This window comes from Enhydra lutris, unplaced genomic scaffold (assembly GCF_002288905.1).
Source record: "Enhydra lutris kenyoni isolate GAN:26980312 unplaced genomic scaffold, ASM228890v2 scaffoldscaffold34, whole genome shotgun sequence".
NCBI lineage: Eukaryota > Metazoa > Chordata > Mammalia > Carnivora > Mustelidae > Enhydra > Enhydra lutris.
The window spans coordinates 24,670,102-24,685,479 of NW_019154118.1; the positions used below are offsets into that span (position 1 = coordinate 24,670,102).

Sequence of the window (15,378 nt, forward strand, 5' to 3'; positions counted from 1 at the left end):
AGGACATTGGGGAGGGTATGTGCTATGGTGAGTGCTGTGAAGTGTGTAAACCTGGCGATTCACAGACCTGTACCCCTGGGGATAAAAAAATATGTTTATAAAAAATAAAATTAAAAAAAAAAAAAAAACCACACACAGTACTACTATGAAACATGGCTTTCGGTCACTGACCACTGTTAGTTCACACTGACTAGAAACTACTCTAGTAAAAGGTGAGCACATGGACCAATCCTGAGAAAAGACAGGGACCTACGCAGTGCTTTCAGCAGGAACTGAGCCATCATACGCTCCTGTAGCAGAGCTTATCTGCCCAGCAGTGGGCGCCCGAGGAGCTCTGAGCAGCTGACAGAGGCACGAACGGTGGAGGCAAGCTGCTTCCAGAGCGGGCGAGGAAGGACAGCTATGTATGGGATGCAGGGTGAGGTCCCAGATGGCCTGAGGAAGGGCAAACTAGCACCATCTTTCCCTGGGGTTTTCTTTACTGCCAGTCAAGCACTGGAAGGTGACTTAGCAGCGAACCCTAGAATCTATGGAAATCAATAATCCAAATAATGCTGACATGAAATACCATCTGTTTTAGACACTTACCTTCTAAAGACTCCTTCAACACCAGTAATGCCCATCCCGTCCACAATATCTCTGGTGAGTCTGAAAGGAACCGTTTCAGGAGTCGGGAGGATCTTCCCCTGCTCAAAAGCAACTCCTAAAGTAAACAGTAGAGCGCGGTCAGGTTCCGGAGCAAACTGACTGCCCTCCCTTGGGGCCTGCGAGCTGCGCAGAGGCCCCAGATCATCTGCCTGAGACTGTGCACAGGACCAGAACTCAGGTGGTTTTTCTCTTTCTGCTGGGCCACTGTTAGGCACCTCAAATTTAAAAAGCGTAACTACTTCTAGACATAGGGAAGTTCTAGATTAAAGGGTAATTTCTTAAAATGAAATGTGATGAGGATTTAAAATGCAAAATATGCCTATGATCTTAATTTCTATGTATTTAAGTATACACGCATATTATATATTAAAAATTTTTATTAAATGAAACTTTTTATTCTGAGATAACTATAGATTGATATGCATTCATAAGATACTATAGAAAAAATAAAATAGAAAATAAATAAATAAATAAAATAGAAAATAAATAAAATAGAAAATTCCCCATATACCTTTTATTCATGTTTCCCCAATCTTGCAAAACCATGCAGTACAGTATCACAGGCAGGACACGGACACTGATCCAGGCAAGGTCCAGAATATTCCCATCACCACCAAGATCCCTCACACTCGCCCACGTCCCTCCCACCAACTCTGTGCCTCCAGCGGTCATTACTCGTGTAACTTCATATAACTGAATTCATTCTAGGGAAAACCACGTAATATATGTCATCTCCTCTATTCTAACGGAACTCTATCTTACTCTCAGCAGCGACGTCCATGTGTTACAATACAGAATTCATAACTTCCTAATACCACACCTTCTTTGAAATCTTAAATTCCACATTCTAACTGAAATCTCTTCTACCCCCTTATTAAAGAGTCTGTCGGGGCGCCTGGGTGGTTCAGTCGTTAAGTGTCTGCCTTCGGCTCAGGTCATGATCCCAGGGTCCTGGGATCCAGCCCCGCACTGGGCTCCCTGCTCTGCAGGAAGCCTGCTTCTCCCTCTCCCACTCCCCCTGCTTGTGTTCCCTCTCTCACTGTGTCTCTGTCAAATAAATAAGAAAAAAAAAATCTTAAAAAGAGTCTTTAAACTCAGTGAGATTTCTAGTCTGTCAGCCTTCCTTCTTTTCCTAGTCCATTCACTGCGGCCTCACATCTCCAGTTACAACGGAGTTGCCAGGGAGGCCAGAAGAACGCACATGAAGACACTACTCGCTCCGCAGCAAATGCAGGCTCCTCGCGGTAGGCGAGCGCCCTGGGGACTGCCAGCGTGTCGTCTGTTCCCCATCTCCGCTCAGCTCTGGTCTCACCTCCGTAGAGCCCGGTTTGCCCTGTACTGTTCTTACAAGGCCAATTACCATCCCTCTGACGCTCAGCCAGCAAGCATGCTTTCATTTTCTCAGTTAAAACAGAAGAGTAAATGTTATTTCCCTCCAATTCTCTCCCCTCTAGCTCAAGACTTTCCTCCTCTCAGGAGAAAAGCTGATGTGCCTCCCGTGTAAAGCCAACTGTACCCCATATGCTGGAGGACTTCTCTCACTATTTCAGGATCTCCGTCTCTCTCCTCTAGCTTATCAATACAGAACATATCAATATAGAACATGTTCACTCCGCTCTCCTTAGAAAAACAAATGAACAACAACAACAAAAACCCCTCAAAACCTTAAAAAAAAAAAAAAAAAGGCTGAAGCATGTCTCTCTCATCTCTGCAGCGAATGCCTCTCCCGTCCTTCTAAACCTCCTGTGGACAGCTGCACATCCTAACTCTTGTTCAGTCCTTACCTTTCTGCAATCTCACTCTTCCATTTTTTTTTTAATATTTTTTTTATTTATTTGACAGAGATCACAAGTAGGCAGAGAGGCAGGCAGAGAGAGAGGGGGAAGCAGGCTTCCCGCGGGGCAGAGAGCCTGATGTAGGGCTCGATCCCAGGACCCTGGGACCATGACCTGAGCCAAAGGCAGAGGCTTTAACCCACTGAGCCACTCAGGCGCCCCTCACTCTTCCATTCTATCCAAATTACTTCCTAAGCCACGAGCACTGGTTAACTGTTCAATTCAAAGGCCTGTTTTCAGTGCTCACCTTATCTGACCTGTAGTCTGAGCACTTCTTCCTTCATGGAAACTCTACCCCCCCACCTCCTGCCTTCCAAGATACCCCTGCCTTCTCGTTCCCATGACTTGTTGGTTATTCCTCAATTTTTTTTCCTGACTCAGGCTTTTCAAAGCTGCCATTCCTTAGGTTTCTGTCCTCAGTCCTCTTTATCGAGGATGATACAGAAGATCAGAACCTCCTCCAGACCAGTGACCTCAAATGACATCTACTAGCAGAAGGTTCCCAGCTCTATCATTAAGCTCAACCCCTTTGCTTTCTCTAAGTATTAAATGCCCATTATACCTGGAAGTCCTATTAATACCTAAAAACAGAGTGCCTGGGTGGCTCAGTGAGTTAAGCCTCTGCCTTCGACTCAGGTCATGGTCTCAGGGTCCTGGGATCGAGTCCCGCATTGGGCTCTCTGCTCAGTGGGGAGCCTGCTTCTCCCCCCTTCTCTCTCTGCCTGCCTCTCTGCCTACTTGTGATCTCTGTCAAATAAATAAAATCTTAAAAAATTTAAATGTTATTTTAAAAAAAATACCTGGGGCGCCTGGGTCCTCAGTGGGTTAAGCCTCTGCCTTTGGCTCAGGTCATGATCCCAGTGTCCTGGGATTGAGCCCCGCATCAGGCTCTCTGCTCAGCAGGGAACCTGCTTCCCTTCCTTTCTCTCTGCCTGCCTTTCTGCCTACTTGTGATCTCTGTCAAATAAATAAATAAAATCTTAAAAAAAAATCTGTAAAAAAAAAAACCTAAAAACAAGATGCAAAAGTGAACTCACTGCTTTCTCCTCCTTCACAAAACCTGCCGCGTTCCTTCACTAGAAATGTCAGTTATCCTGGCGTCGCTTCTCCCACCGTTGCCGACATCTAACATCCCCGCTGCAGGCTACAGCAAAAACGCGCCCCAGCCCAGCTCCTGACCTCCACAGCTTTCGTCTGAGTCTTCTATTGTCTTAACTAGGATACGAGCCCCAAACATGTCTTGGCGCTCCCAGTACTGCTCCCCAAATTATTTCTCTAGGAATTAAACAGGATCATGTCCTCCTTCAGTAAATCTTCCTTTACGTCCCCTTGTCTCACAGGTTAAAGTTGAAACCCTGAGCCTGGTTTTTTACAGTCTAATACCAAGCTACCCCTCCAGCTACTCAACTCCGGCCATCTCTGATGCCTCACCGCTCCTACAGGTTACGTCCCGAGTCCCCATTTCGGATTTGCTCTCTCCTGTCTGGATTATCTTTTCTTTCTTCGAAGACCTGGCTTAAATATTGCCTGTTATAATAAGTTCCACTCATTATCTCAACAGAGTTAGCTACTCCCTCCAGCATGTGTTTATGTGTTTTTTTTTTTAAACATTTATTACTTTGGTCTGTCTCCCTCACATTTGTAGCAGCCTGAGGGCAAATATCATTTCCTATGACTAAATATTTAATAAACAGAATAAAGATACATTTCTGATCTTCTGTTACTCACCCAAATCTATATGTACAAGTTCTGCAGATTGCTCATTGATCAAGATATTCTGTACGTGTCGATCACCAAGTCCGAGTATGTAACCAACTGGGGGAAAAAAAAAGAAACCAACCTGAAATCACTGGGATCATCTGTTTCTAGAACGCGTCCATCCGTAGCTTCTACGGATACCACTGACAACATGACTTTTAAGTACTGTCGGCTTCTGGCCTGCTTCAAAAAGAACATGCACATAACCTGCCACTTCGAGTTAAGTCACATCTTGTTGGCTGTTTTCAGTAACACTGCATTTTACAAATTCTAGATGATGTGCTAAAAAAGCATACATTTAACAATAGTCATCCCTTGACAATTAGCGTGGTTCAAGTTGAGACCTATTATTTAGCAAGGCATTATATCCCCTCAAATATTTTGAGTATACTTTTAAATTTAACACAAATTAATCGTTAATTCATTTCACCAGGCTTATGTCCAGGAAAAACTGCATTTCTGTTCTGAAGACAGATGATGGCGTGCCCAAACACTTGTGACCTAATGAAAAACAGCATGAGGACGCCCGTGCGCCTGACTGGCGCTGTCATGCACTGGGTCTCCCTTCTTGTTTACAAACTGAATCGGCTGAATCCGATCAGTGATTCTCACTGTGGACCGGAAGAGGGTTCTGTAATGACCTAGAACTTGGTCAGTACACACACTAACTATGGCCCTGTCTTCCTGGGCCCTGCCTAGATGATAGAGGGATGGTCTTTATTAGTTATTAGTTAAAAATTAATAGATTAGAAGATAGCTGGTATTCAACATTAGTTCTCATACTCTAGGCTTTTGCTAACTGCCCTGTCTAGCTATGCCAGTCTCTTACTGATTAAAAAAAGGCCAAAATATGTAGTGTGCATTATGTATTTGAATATATATCATGATTTCTAATCCAAACATAAAATTCTATTAAATAGATTCAATATGGTTTCGCTTATTTGTGGAGCATAAGGAATAACATGGAGGACATTGGGAGAAGGAAAGGAAAAGTGAATTGGGGGACATTAGAAGGGGAGACGAAGCATAAGAGACTGTGGACTCTGAGGATCTAATTGAGGGTTTTGGAGGGGAGGGGGTTGGAAGGTTGGGGGAGCCTGTATTATCAAGGGCACGGATTGCATGGAGCACTGGGTGTGGTGCATAAACAATGAATTCTGGAACACCGAAAAGTAATTAAAATATAAAAATTTAAAAAAATAGATTCAGTCACTTAGTGATAACAGAATTCTGTGCAAAAGAACAACAGTTAAAGGAGGTAAGTTAAATATAGTTATCATGGGTTTTATTATTTCCCAAAGGCGATCTCAGAAAATAATCTATTGAGGGAAGATTGAAAATACGCCATATTCACTACTGAACAAAGAAGAGCCAGTCTTTTCTCTCCCTGGAGTAGGAGAATTCTTTCCTGCAGAAGCTCGGAAGGGTGAGTTACAAACTGAGAACCGGGATGAAGGAGAAGCAGGACAGTGGAAAGATGAGGGCAGTCTGGCTGACAAGCTCCCTGAGTAACATCACCAGGTGAATGAGTAAGTGGCCGGCGACACGGCGGATGGGAGCATTTACCGATAGAGGAAGTGGCCACGCTGCGAGTGTAAGCCAGTCGCTTCTCGAACCAAACTGCTGGGTCGAGGAATTTTTCCATGCAGAAGTAACGGAAAACAGGCTGAAATTTTTGGCAGACATTCATGAATGTTTTATATTTCTCTTCAAAAGACTTCTTTTGTACATCCTTTAAAAAGATCAAATACAAAATTTTCTCAATATTGTGTTTAACTACTTTAACGTCCACGAGAGTTTCTGGATTGAAAACAGTTCCATGGATGCGGAGGCAACAAAGAGATGAACAAGGTGGGGTCTACCCAGCAGCGAGCAGTGTGGTCAGAGACAGTGACAAGGTATAAGCCCTTCAGGGCTCAAGTGTGAATCTTCCTGGAAGGAGACACACCAACGGGGACTGTTGTTTGTTTTAATGCAGTTCGCACTGGAGGGATTCTGTTATCTATGCGGAAGCAAACAGAACAGGGAGAACCGGCTCCAGACCTCCAGATGGTCTGAGGTCACAGAGCCCCGGGGAAGCCAGAATGGGTGACGTGCCTCAGATCTGTCCTCCGGTGGCAGAGCCTGCCGAGCCACCTCAGGGGGCAGCGCTCCCACCCTGTACCCGCCACCCCCAGCTGCACTCGGGCCAAGCTGTCTTCATGACGCTCCAGCCTGCCCTGCCTCTCCCACCACCCACTCAGCATCTTCACCTGGGTCACTGCCAAACCCCAATGACTTCTTCCCCTTCTCCTCCTCAGGGAACCTCAGCCACTTCTCTCTCTACACCGTAGACATCCTCCATCCAGCCCATCACCCAAACACCGGGCACCACTGATTACTTTTTCCCCAACCCCACTTCTAATCAGTAACCAAATCCCATCAGTCCTGCCTCCCCACTATTTCTGTATGCACCCCTACTCCCCATTCCTACTGCTGTTCGTCTGCATTCACGGCCCCCGTGTCATGCCTCTAGTCAGCTTCTCAAAAATGTAGCCCACAGGGCTCAGAGTTCTTTCTCTAAAATGCAACTCTGGTATTGCTGTCCTTCTGGAGGGTTCTCTACTGCTTTCAAGATAAAGTACCAAGTTCTTAGCATTTCATGAAGCAACCCTCTGTTTTTTGACTAACAACTACTGCTTTAGTCTCACTGATCTCCTGCTCAAAACCTAGGCCTCAGCTATCTGCCTGTCCAGGCCTCTTTCCCTTTGCCTGCGCATGGCTTCTGCTTAGAAAACCAACTCAGTCATCTCAGTCATCTCAACTCAAAGGCCACTCCCCTACGAAGCTTTTCCGCTCCTGCCCGTCACAAGCAGAACGAAGCACTTCCTCCCCTGGGCCTGCATGGTACGCGGGACCGCCTTCCATTACGACGTGATGGCACTCTGCCACCCAGTTTAAAAATTACATATCACAAAGCACAGGAAAAGGAAAAGTAATGCATTTTAGGGTTGGACAGACAAGATTCAAATCCTTGCTCCACCATTAACTCCTTGACCTGGGCAAGTCAAATTTCTGGACTTCCTCTCATTTTAAAATGGGGTAAGTACGGTGATGATGAGTGTGCGCAGTGTCCGGAGAAAGGACACGTCCTGTCCATACTGTGACAGGCCGGATGAACGTTAGACCACGAGGCTAGTGTGATGTGGCCAATGCCTTAAAAGATCTATCAGTTTTATATAAAAATTATTATCTGTTTTTTGGTTTCAGTTAGTGTTTTGTTAAGAATCCGCTCACCCCACACTGGAGGCAAACTAGCATTCCACCGGATGCTCAGTCTCTCATCAGACAAGGGCTGGCACTTTACAGAGCTTACAAACCTCCCTGTGTCGCTCACACACACTTCGTGCTGGCGCCCGGCCTTCTCCCTTGGGATCACCGCCCGACGCCAGTGAGACACCGTGTGCTCTGACGTGTGAGCGGTCCGCTGCGGCGCGCCGGCCCACGACCTCGCGCTTGTTTCTCCTCGCGAGGGTCACTCACCATCATCTTCTTCTGGCAGTGAATGGCGCTCAAGTCCTTCGGCCTGTATCGCTTATGAGCACCGTTCTCGTTGTTGACAAGGAACTCGCCGATGGGGACGGTCCCCGTGCACCACTCGAGCACACCGCTTCGCTGGGAGAGCGGAACCACCTGCATCACAGAGGAGATGCCTTCTGAGTACGGGAAGGGTCCCGAAGAGCAGGTGACTGCCACTCAACTACCAGTCCCTGGAAATCAGTTCTTTCGGGTGTATCCCTGATTCTGTGTCCAGAGGAGACAGAACTCCTTGGAGATAAGCAATGGAAAATACACTCAAGCTCCAGAAATCAGATGTTCTAGCCTGCGGCTGACACTCCTAAGACCTGCTCTGCTCTCAGTCCCCGGGACTCCTGTTGACTAGGTCTTTCAGCAGCATCTGTGACTGAGTCACAGTTCGCGCCATTTAGCATAGGAATTACCTGCTTTCCTCATACCTTTTTTTTTTTTTAAAGATTTTGCTTTATTTATTTGTCAGAGACTGAGCACAAGCCAGGGGAGGGGCAGAGGGAGAAGCAGGCTCCCCACTGAGCAGGGAGCCCAATGCGGGGCTCGATCCCAGGACCCTGGGATCGTCACCTGATCTGAAGGCAGATGCTTAACTGACTGAGCCACCTGGGTGCCCCTCATACTTTTAAAATCAAACAATTTGAAGATTTCACTTTGGAAAATACTGAATATAACTTTAATACTAATATACTTTGAGGGCGCCTGGGTGGCTCAGTAGGTTAAGCCTCTGCCTTCGGCTCAGGTCATGCTCTCAGGGTCCTGGGATCAAGCCCTGCATCAGGCTCTCTGCTCAGTGGGGAGCCTGCTTCCCTCTCTCTCTCTCTGTCTGCCTCTCTGCCTACTTGTGCTCTGTCAAATAAATAAATCTTTAAAAAAAAAAAACTAATATACTTTGATAATTAAAAGTATACGTATTCTTGCTTTAGAGTCTTATTAGCTACACGAAGAGGAAATATATTCCTGAACATAAAATTAGCAATTTACCGGAAATATAAAAAATTATGACATATATAAACATACACAAAGTACAGAAAATGATATAAACAAACACCCTTTTACCCACTAAACAGCTTTATGAAATCTAAGATTTTCTCACATTTGCTGCAAGGAGATGAAGCTCCCTTGCATGCCCTCCCTGGCCTCCTGCCCTTCCCCACCAGCAAGAGGACTGCTAACGTGCTTATCATTCATGTTCATGTATTTTTTGATATATTTTGATTTCAAAGCAATATATACAGAGATAGTTCTAAGCTTTAAATAAAAGAGTATTATACTCCGTGAAGGCTTCTGCAATTTGTTTTTTACCCAACACTACTTTACCCTCAGCTGCATCAGTACGTGTAACCCTAGATCATTTGCTTCAGCAACCACAGACTGTGTAAGAACACCACGTGCGCACAGATGCACACCAGGAACTGAACCCCTGGGTCACAGGGGATGTGCGTCTCCTGTTTCGTTAACCAGATATCGCCAAAGAACTACCCAAAGTGGTTGTGCCTGTCTCTACACCCAGTACTGTGCTGATCTGAGAGGCAGGCAACAGTATCTCACTGTGGCTTTGATTTCTATTTTCAGATGCCCAGTAAGGCAAAGTCAAATTTAATATTTTCTTCCTCAGCTGTCTGTATTCTACACCCATTTTCCTATGGACATGTTAGCCTTTCTACAACTGGCTGGTGACAGCTATTTATACATCCCTTACTGTTATTAATCCCTTACTGTCATTAATATTATAACAATCCTTTGTTACTATTATTAAAGTCATTTTTCTTAGTTGGCCACTTGTCTTTATAGAATCTTTAATTCCATCAATTTTTTATTTTAACGTACTCATACATGCTGACCTGTCTGGTGTCTTAACGCCTTTCACTAATTTATTAACTGTGTTTGTGGAGAGTCTGTTATGTGTTTAACAGAAGAAAAGAGGCATTTTAAAAAGTGACTAAGAGAGGCAGGGTCAGAGAGGCCTCTCTGAGGAGGTGACACGGAGAGAAACCTGAATGCAGTACCGGAGGGCGTACAGGGTCTGGGGGACGAGCATTCCAGGCCGAGGGGAGTAGGGAAGCCCTGATGTGACCCCAAACCGGCAGATCTCAGCCACAGCAGGCAGAGCAGCTGCGCCGAGGGGAGAAGACGGAGCCGGCGCAGGCAGAGAGGAGGGTGGGGGGAGCAGCAGATGAAGCTGCGAAGAGACGAGCAAAGGCCAAGCACTTCATTCAGGGGTAAGTGAACTCATCTGGAATTCAGAATAGGAAATGGACAGATTTATTCTGTCTCAGACTCTTTTAAATGGACCATCCCAGCTGCTGTGAGTAAAGGAGCTTTGGCGGGGCCAGGGAAGAAGGGGATGGCGAGACTCGACAGAAGAGACGTGACTGCAGGGCGGGAACGGCAGAGGCAGTAACAGGGACTCGAGGGAAAGCAGGCTGGTAAGGACTGGCTAGTGGAACAGGTGTGAGATCTGAGGAGGGGGGGAGAGAGAAGGAGAGAAAGGGAGAGAGTAGAGAAAGGGAGAGGGGAGTTTAAAATGATGCTGATATTCTACATGATATTTAGGAATTACTGCTCTTTTAGGAGTGATGACAGTATTGTGGTTCTGTTTTGTTTTTTAGAAAACATGTTCTATAACTACACACTGAAATAAATGTTTACAGATGAGATGACAGGACATTTTGTTTCAACATAATATTGAAGGGAAGGAAGTAGGTGGAAGTAGAATGAAACAAATTATCCTGAGCTGATCACAACTGAAACCGGGCACCAGTACAAGGCAGTTCATTACATTATTCTATGTACTTTTATATTATGTATGTTTGAAATTTCCAATAGTAATAAAAAGGAAAAGACAGACCGCCTCCTGACTTTGGACCGAGCAACTGGGCGAGGGCCGTGCCGTTCGCTGGTCTGTGAAGAGCGGTCCTTCTGGGGGCGCAGGTATTCACCGAAAGTTCTACTTTAAACTTGCTGAGCCTGAGACAGCTCTTAGACCTCTACAGAACCCACTCGTCTTGTCAGGAACCAGCCCTTCCAAATGCTGTATGTGATCTGACAAAAGACTTCTTTTTCAACTAACTTAAGGGAAAAGCAGGGTTTCATGACTATCACACGGAAGACGGGCAAAAGGCAAAAGGACCAAGACTCCCGAGCCACCAACCACAATGTGCACTTTTCCAGTGACCACGCCACAGAGACCTTGCGTAGCCCACAAAGTCTAAAATGTTTACTCTCTCAGAAAACACTGGCTGAGCCCTTGTCTGGGTCATGGCATCGTTTCTAGGCTCTTGCTGAAGGGGCAGCAGCGTGAAGCGGTCACCTTGTATGTGCAGATGGTCAGTTTCCTCTTCCGGGTCTCCGTGTTCCTCTGCAGTAACGTGTTACACATCTGGAAAACCTGCTGCATGACTGCATCCTGTCTCAGGTCGTCACGGCCCTTCAGAGTAATCAGAGCACGAACAACTGGGCACAGTCCATTTTATGATCAAATCACACAGAGAGCCACCCGAGGACAACGAGAGGGCGCTCAGAAATATACGTGAGTACCCGTCCCCCTCTTCACAGTCTCTTAAATGACTAAGACCTAATGCTGGTCTTTCATTTAGAGTAAGCTGTAACACTAGGGAGGCAGACCAGTTTAAAAAAACGTTCCCCCTTGCTGCTTCTGGAATTAGGCTACCTGGGACTCCTCCACTGGAGGGCACGAGGCACTGTCCCCCTCCACGACCTCCCAGCATAGCCGGGAGAATTTGGGAGCAGAGTGAGGGAGGAATGCTGGCCCCTTCCAGATAGATTTACTAGCTGCTGGCACAGCGCCACACTCAGGATCCCTTCAACTTGAACTCTTCAAGAGAAGAAGCAAGTCACCTAAATGGTTTTCCCATAACAAGCAAGCGGACTGATGACCTCATCGTATCTGTACACGTCCGAAGTGTTCATTTGCTGCAGTCAGCTGTTACAATGCTGGCCTTCCAGAGACACACGAAATTTAGGAAAAGCAATCTGCTTCTAGAAAATAATGCTTATTTATATTGTGTAAGTTTTACTCACTTGCAATTTTTGAGAAGAAAAATAAGGACGCAAAGCAGGAAGTAAATGTCAACTGCAGTTCTTTTGTCGCTACGCCACTATGGACCACACGGCCGGAGGGGAGTCTCACCTTGACGAGCTGTCTCCTTTCCTTGCCATCGGAGCCCAGACAGTCTATTATTTTAGGTAAATTTAAACCTCCTGCTAAACGAAATTCTGCTTTAAATGACGCTATAGTCACCAGATTTCTGTATTCTCCGGTGGGGTCCACCTAATGAAGCGTGTAAATGAAAGAACAGGTCAGGTACACTATGTGCTTTTAAAGGAAAATGAATTATAAATGACAATTTAAATACGAAACAGAGGAATGAACGACAACATGATGTGGGTTAAGAGCTCAAGTGGTAATCTGCTTCCTGTTCAAATGAAAGAAACAGAATTCAACACCAGAAAGGCTGGGAAGTCACACAAGTCACCTTTCTAGGCATCTCTCACTAACCCTGGGGCGCACAGTGTTACAAGAGTGTTGCCAAAAAGCTACTGAAGATTCAACCTGCTCTCAGGTCTTACGGTGGACTATGTCAAGGTTAAGTCCTCTGAGAAACAGTAAATGTCTCACAATAACATAGTAAGGTAAGTTTTTAAGGAAGCGTGTAGAGTGGTATTCTAGGTTGAAATGCTGCTAACTGTGGCATTTTCAGGAAATACTCAGCTTACCTACCTTTCAAATCAAATAACTACATATACTAAGAATGTAGTCAAATGATCCTTTTTAAAAATTTTTTGTTTTTAATTCCAGTTAATTAGAGTTATTATTGTTAGTTTCAGGTGCACAAGATACGGATTTAGCACTTGCATACGTCACCCGGTGCTCATGAGACAAGTGCCCTCTTCCATCCCCATCCCCCACCCACCTCCCCTCTGGTCACCATCCGTGCGTTCTCTGTAGTTAACAGTCCGTTACTAAACTATCATCTCTGTTATTACATACATCACTGCCAACTTGGTATTTCTAGCAATAAAAGATCAGCACAAGGTAGCTAAAGTATCATGCATATTACAGTTAATTTAATACTGTAACATGTACTGGATTACTTAATAGCATAATACATGATAGTCAATACATTCTAACACAGAGACTTTTTAAAATATAAAGCATTTAGGGACTTTCTTGCCCAGTTAAAAATTAATCTTGGCGAAAGCACATAGAACATTTTCTTCTTTTGGCCACTGAAGGTAACAGTCTACAAACCTTCTTCACAAGGAAGATGGAAGGTGTAAAACTGAAGGCAAAAGAAAAGAAAGCAGGAGAACCCTTTGAGTATTTTCAGGCTTAGGTAAAGGGAGTCTGTAAAGAAACTATAGGACGAAACATGAAAGTCCCAATCTCAACCAATCTGATGTCAAATAGTTAACCTAATGAAGAAGAATTTAGTTCAATAAAAAAATCAAGACAGTTAATAGTAAATTACCTTAATTTCCATAGTTGGAACAACAACGTCTTCTAAATTCTTCAGTTTAGTAATTGGCTGGTCTGCTGGGATATTTATGCCTTCTGTATTTAAAATAAAGAGGTTCTGGTGACAAAAGGCACTGAGGAACCGCTCTGAAGGTAAAGCAGAAGAATTCAGTAGATGCCACAGACCCCAACCTGTGGCTAATCTGCGGTTCTGGCCCTGATCCAGAAATGAAGACCTAGGGCTTGGGACATGATGTAGTGCAGGGCCAGAGCAGGACAACGGCTGACATGGCTTACACGTGACTCTGCAGGTATCTGGCATTAGTAATTAGGCCAGAACCCAGCTCCCCCGTCCTGGCTGAGTGCCTTAAGATAATTACACAACAGCCTTCTAGCACACAGATAATGTACTCCCACCATATTATTATTAAATGTAACCAAAGGATGTGATGATTAATATGCTTTGTTTGCTTAGAGGAATACTATGAGAATTCTCAGTCTTATTTTCAAGTGTGAAGAACGTAAATGCAAAGACCTGATTCTGAACAGAAAAGGGAATACAATTGTTAAAATATGGGGAGAGAAACTTGAATGTATACACATAACCAAATATCACAGCAGTTTATAATTATTTGAACAGAGACAGTAAGAAGAGTGACAGATTACATGCAAGGCATTCTAACGCTTACAGAGGAAATGGTAAAGGCTTCTCATTTTTAAGACCTAGGGCACTGTGGGAAACAACATTTTAAGAAGCCTCTGACCCTGAAAACTGTCAGTTATTCAGTTATTTTAATGGCTTTGCCTCTATGCAATTAATTATCTGGTACAAGTATTTGTACCAGGAGATGACCTGGAGAAATCAAATAATTAATTCAGTACAGTCACATATTACCAGGTAACGGAAGATATTAAATGGTAAGGGACTAGGGGTTGCTGAAACTACTGGAGAAAAATTCAGCTTTGGACCATGTGGGAACCGTAATCATAAGGACCTTCATGTCTGTAATGAACGTTATGTAGGTAAATTAGAGAGATTACATATTAGGCTCGGTTCTTCGTATACCCATCCAGAGAAAAACAGAGCATAAAATCAGCTGTCATTCTTTCAAACACCTACTTCTCTGAGTCTTCCACTGAGCGGCATCTAAGTTTGCTAATATGATGTACGCATCACAGAGCGCCTCAACACTTCTGACCATGTGAGGTCTCCTACTTCGGATAGTGTGTATTATTCTGTTTGCAGCCTCGGTTCGATCCTATTCAGAAAAGAAAAAACAAAACAACATTACAGAAAGAAATACCCAACACTTATATTTTTCCATTATAACAAAAGGAGAAGCAGAATTCATGCACTTAACACTGGAAAGACTACAGTCGCTCAGAAACAGAAGAGTCACCTTGTGAATGAAATACATCAAAGGTGGAATAATATCAACAGTAAAGGACTTGGGTGTATTTTGGAATTATATTTTCTTTGCTCAGTGCTGTGAGGAAAAAAAGTACTGGTATCTACTACAGCCGGAGAATATTCAGGAATTCTGAGCCAGCGTTAGGTGACACAGTAACAAGCTGAATACGGCCAGAGAGTCCCTGAGCCTTAAGAAAGGAGAGCTGTGGGGAGGTCTCAAGCTGCAATTCAAAAAGGTACCATGTTTAACCCAAATACCTCGTCGAGTGGAGAGCTTTGTTTAGGTGCATTTTTAATTATTCGGTTCCTTCTTGCTGCCTCTGGTTTGGTCAAAAATTCATCCTTGTTTGCATTTGCTAAGGCCAGTATGATAAACAAAGTGTGATGGGGGTGATCCATTGAAATCCGAGAGATAAGCTGGCAAAGAACAAAGGACTGTTAGATTTATGCAACCAACCAATCAAACAAAAACAGAAAATCCATAACATTTTTCCTTTTGTTTGGCATCACAGATGTGTGCTTTTCCACCAGATGCCACCATGGGCAGAGTGCGTCTATGTGTGAGACAGAGGAATGGGGAGAAATGACAAAGAAACAGAGTATCTTACGTGGAGTGAGGTGAGACAAAAGGGAATTTTTATTCCTGCCCTTTTACAGCAAAATAAATACGAATGACT

General features: G+C 44.4%; 1 protein-coding gene across 4 annotated transcripts in view; it reads right to left on the minus strand.

The window, feature by feature from the left end:
* LOC111153730 (ATM serine/threonine kinase) overlaps window positions 1–15,378 on the minus strand; it is a 125,724-nt gene that overhangs the window by 6,786 nt on the left and 103,560 nt on the right. For 3 of the 4 annotated variants that reach the window (XM_022512915.1, XM_022512913.1, XM_022512916.1), the window contains 9 exons: window positions 14,960–15,118; window positions 14,411–14,549; window positions 13,304–13,386; window positions 11,962–12,102; window positions 11,122–11,238; window positions 7,764–7,913; window positions 5,808–5,973; window positions 4,212–4,298; window positions 589–703 (listed from right to left, as the gene is read on the minus strand). In XM_022512915.1, coding sequence (XP_022368623.1) covers window positions 589–703; window positions 4,212–4,298; window positions 5,808–5,973; window positions 7,764–7,913; window positions 11,122–11,238; window positions 11,962–12,102; window positions 13,304–13,386; window positions 14,411–14,549; window positions 14,960–15,118 — 1,157 coding nt within the window. Of the gene's footprint in view, window positions 1–588; window positions 704–4,211; window positions 4,299–5,807; window positions 5,974–7,763; window positions 7,914–11,121; window positions 11,239–11,852; window positions 12,103–13,303; window positions 13,387–14,410; window positions 14,550–14,959; window positions 15,119–15,378 lie in introns of those variants that run through there. The other variant, XM_022512917.1, reaches the window with a different exon arrangement.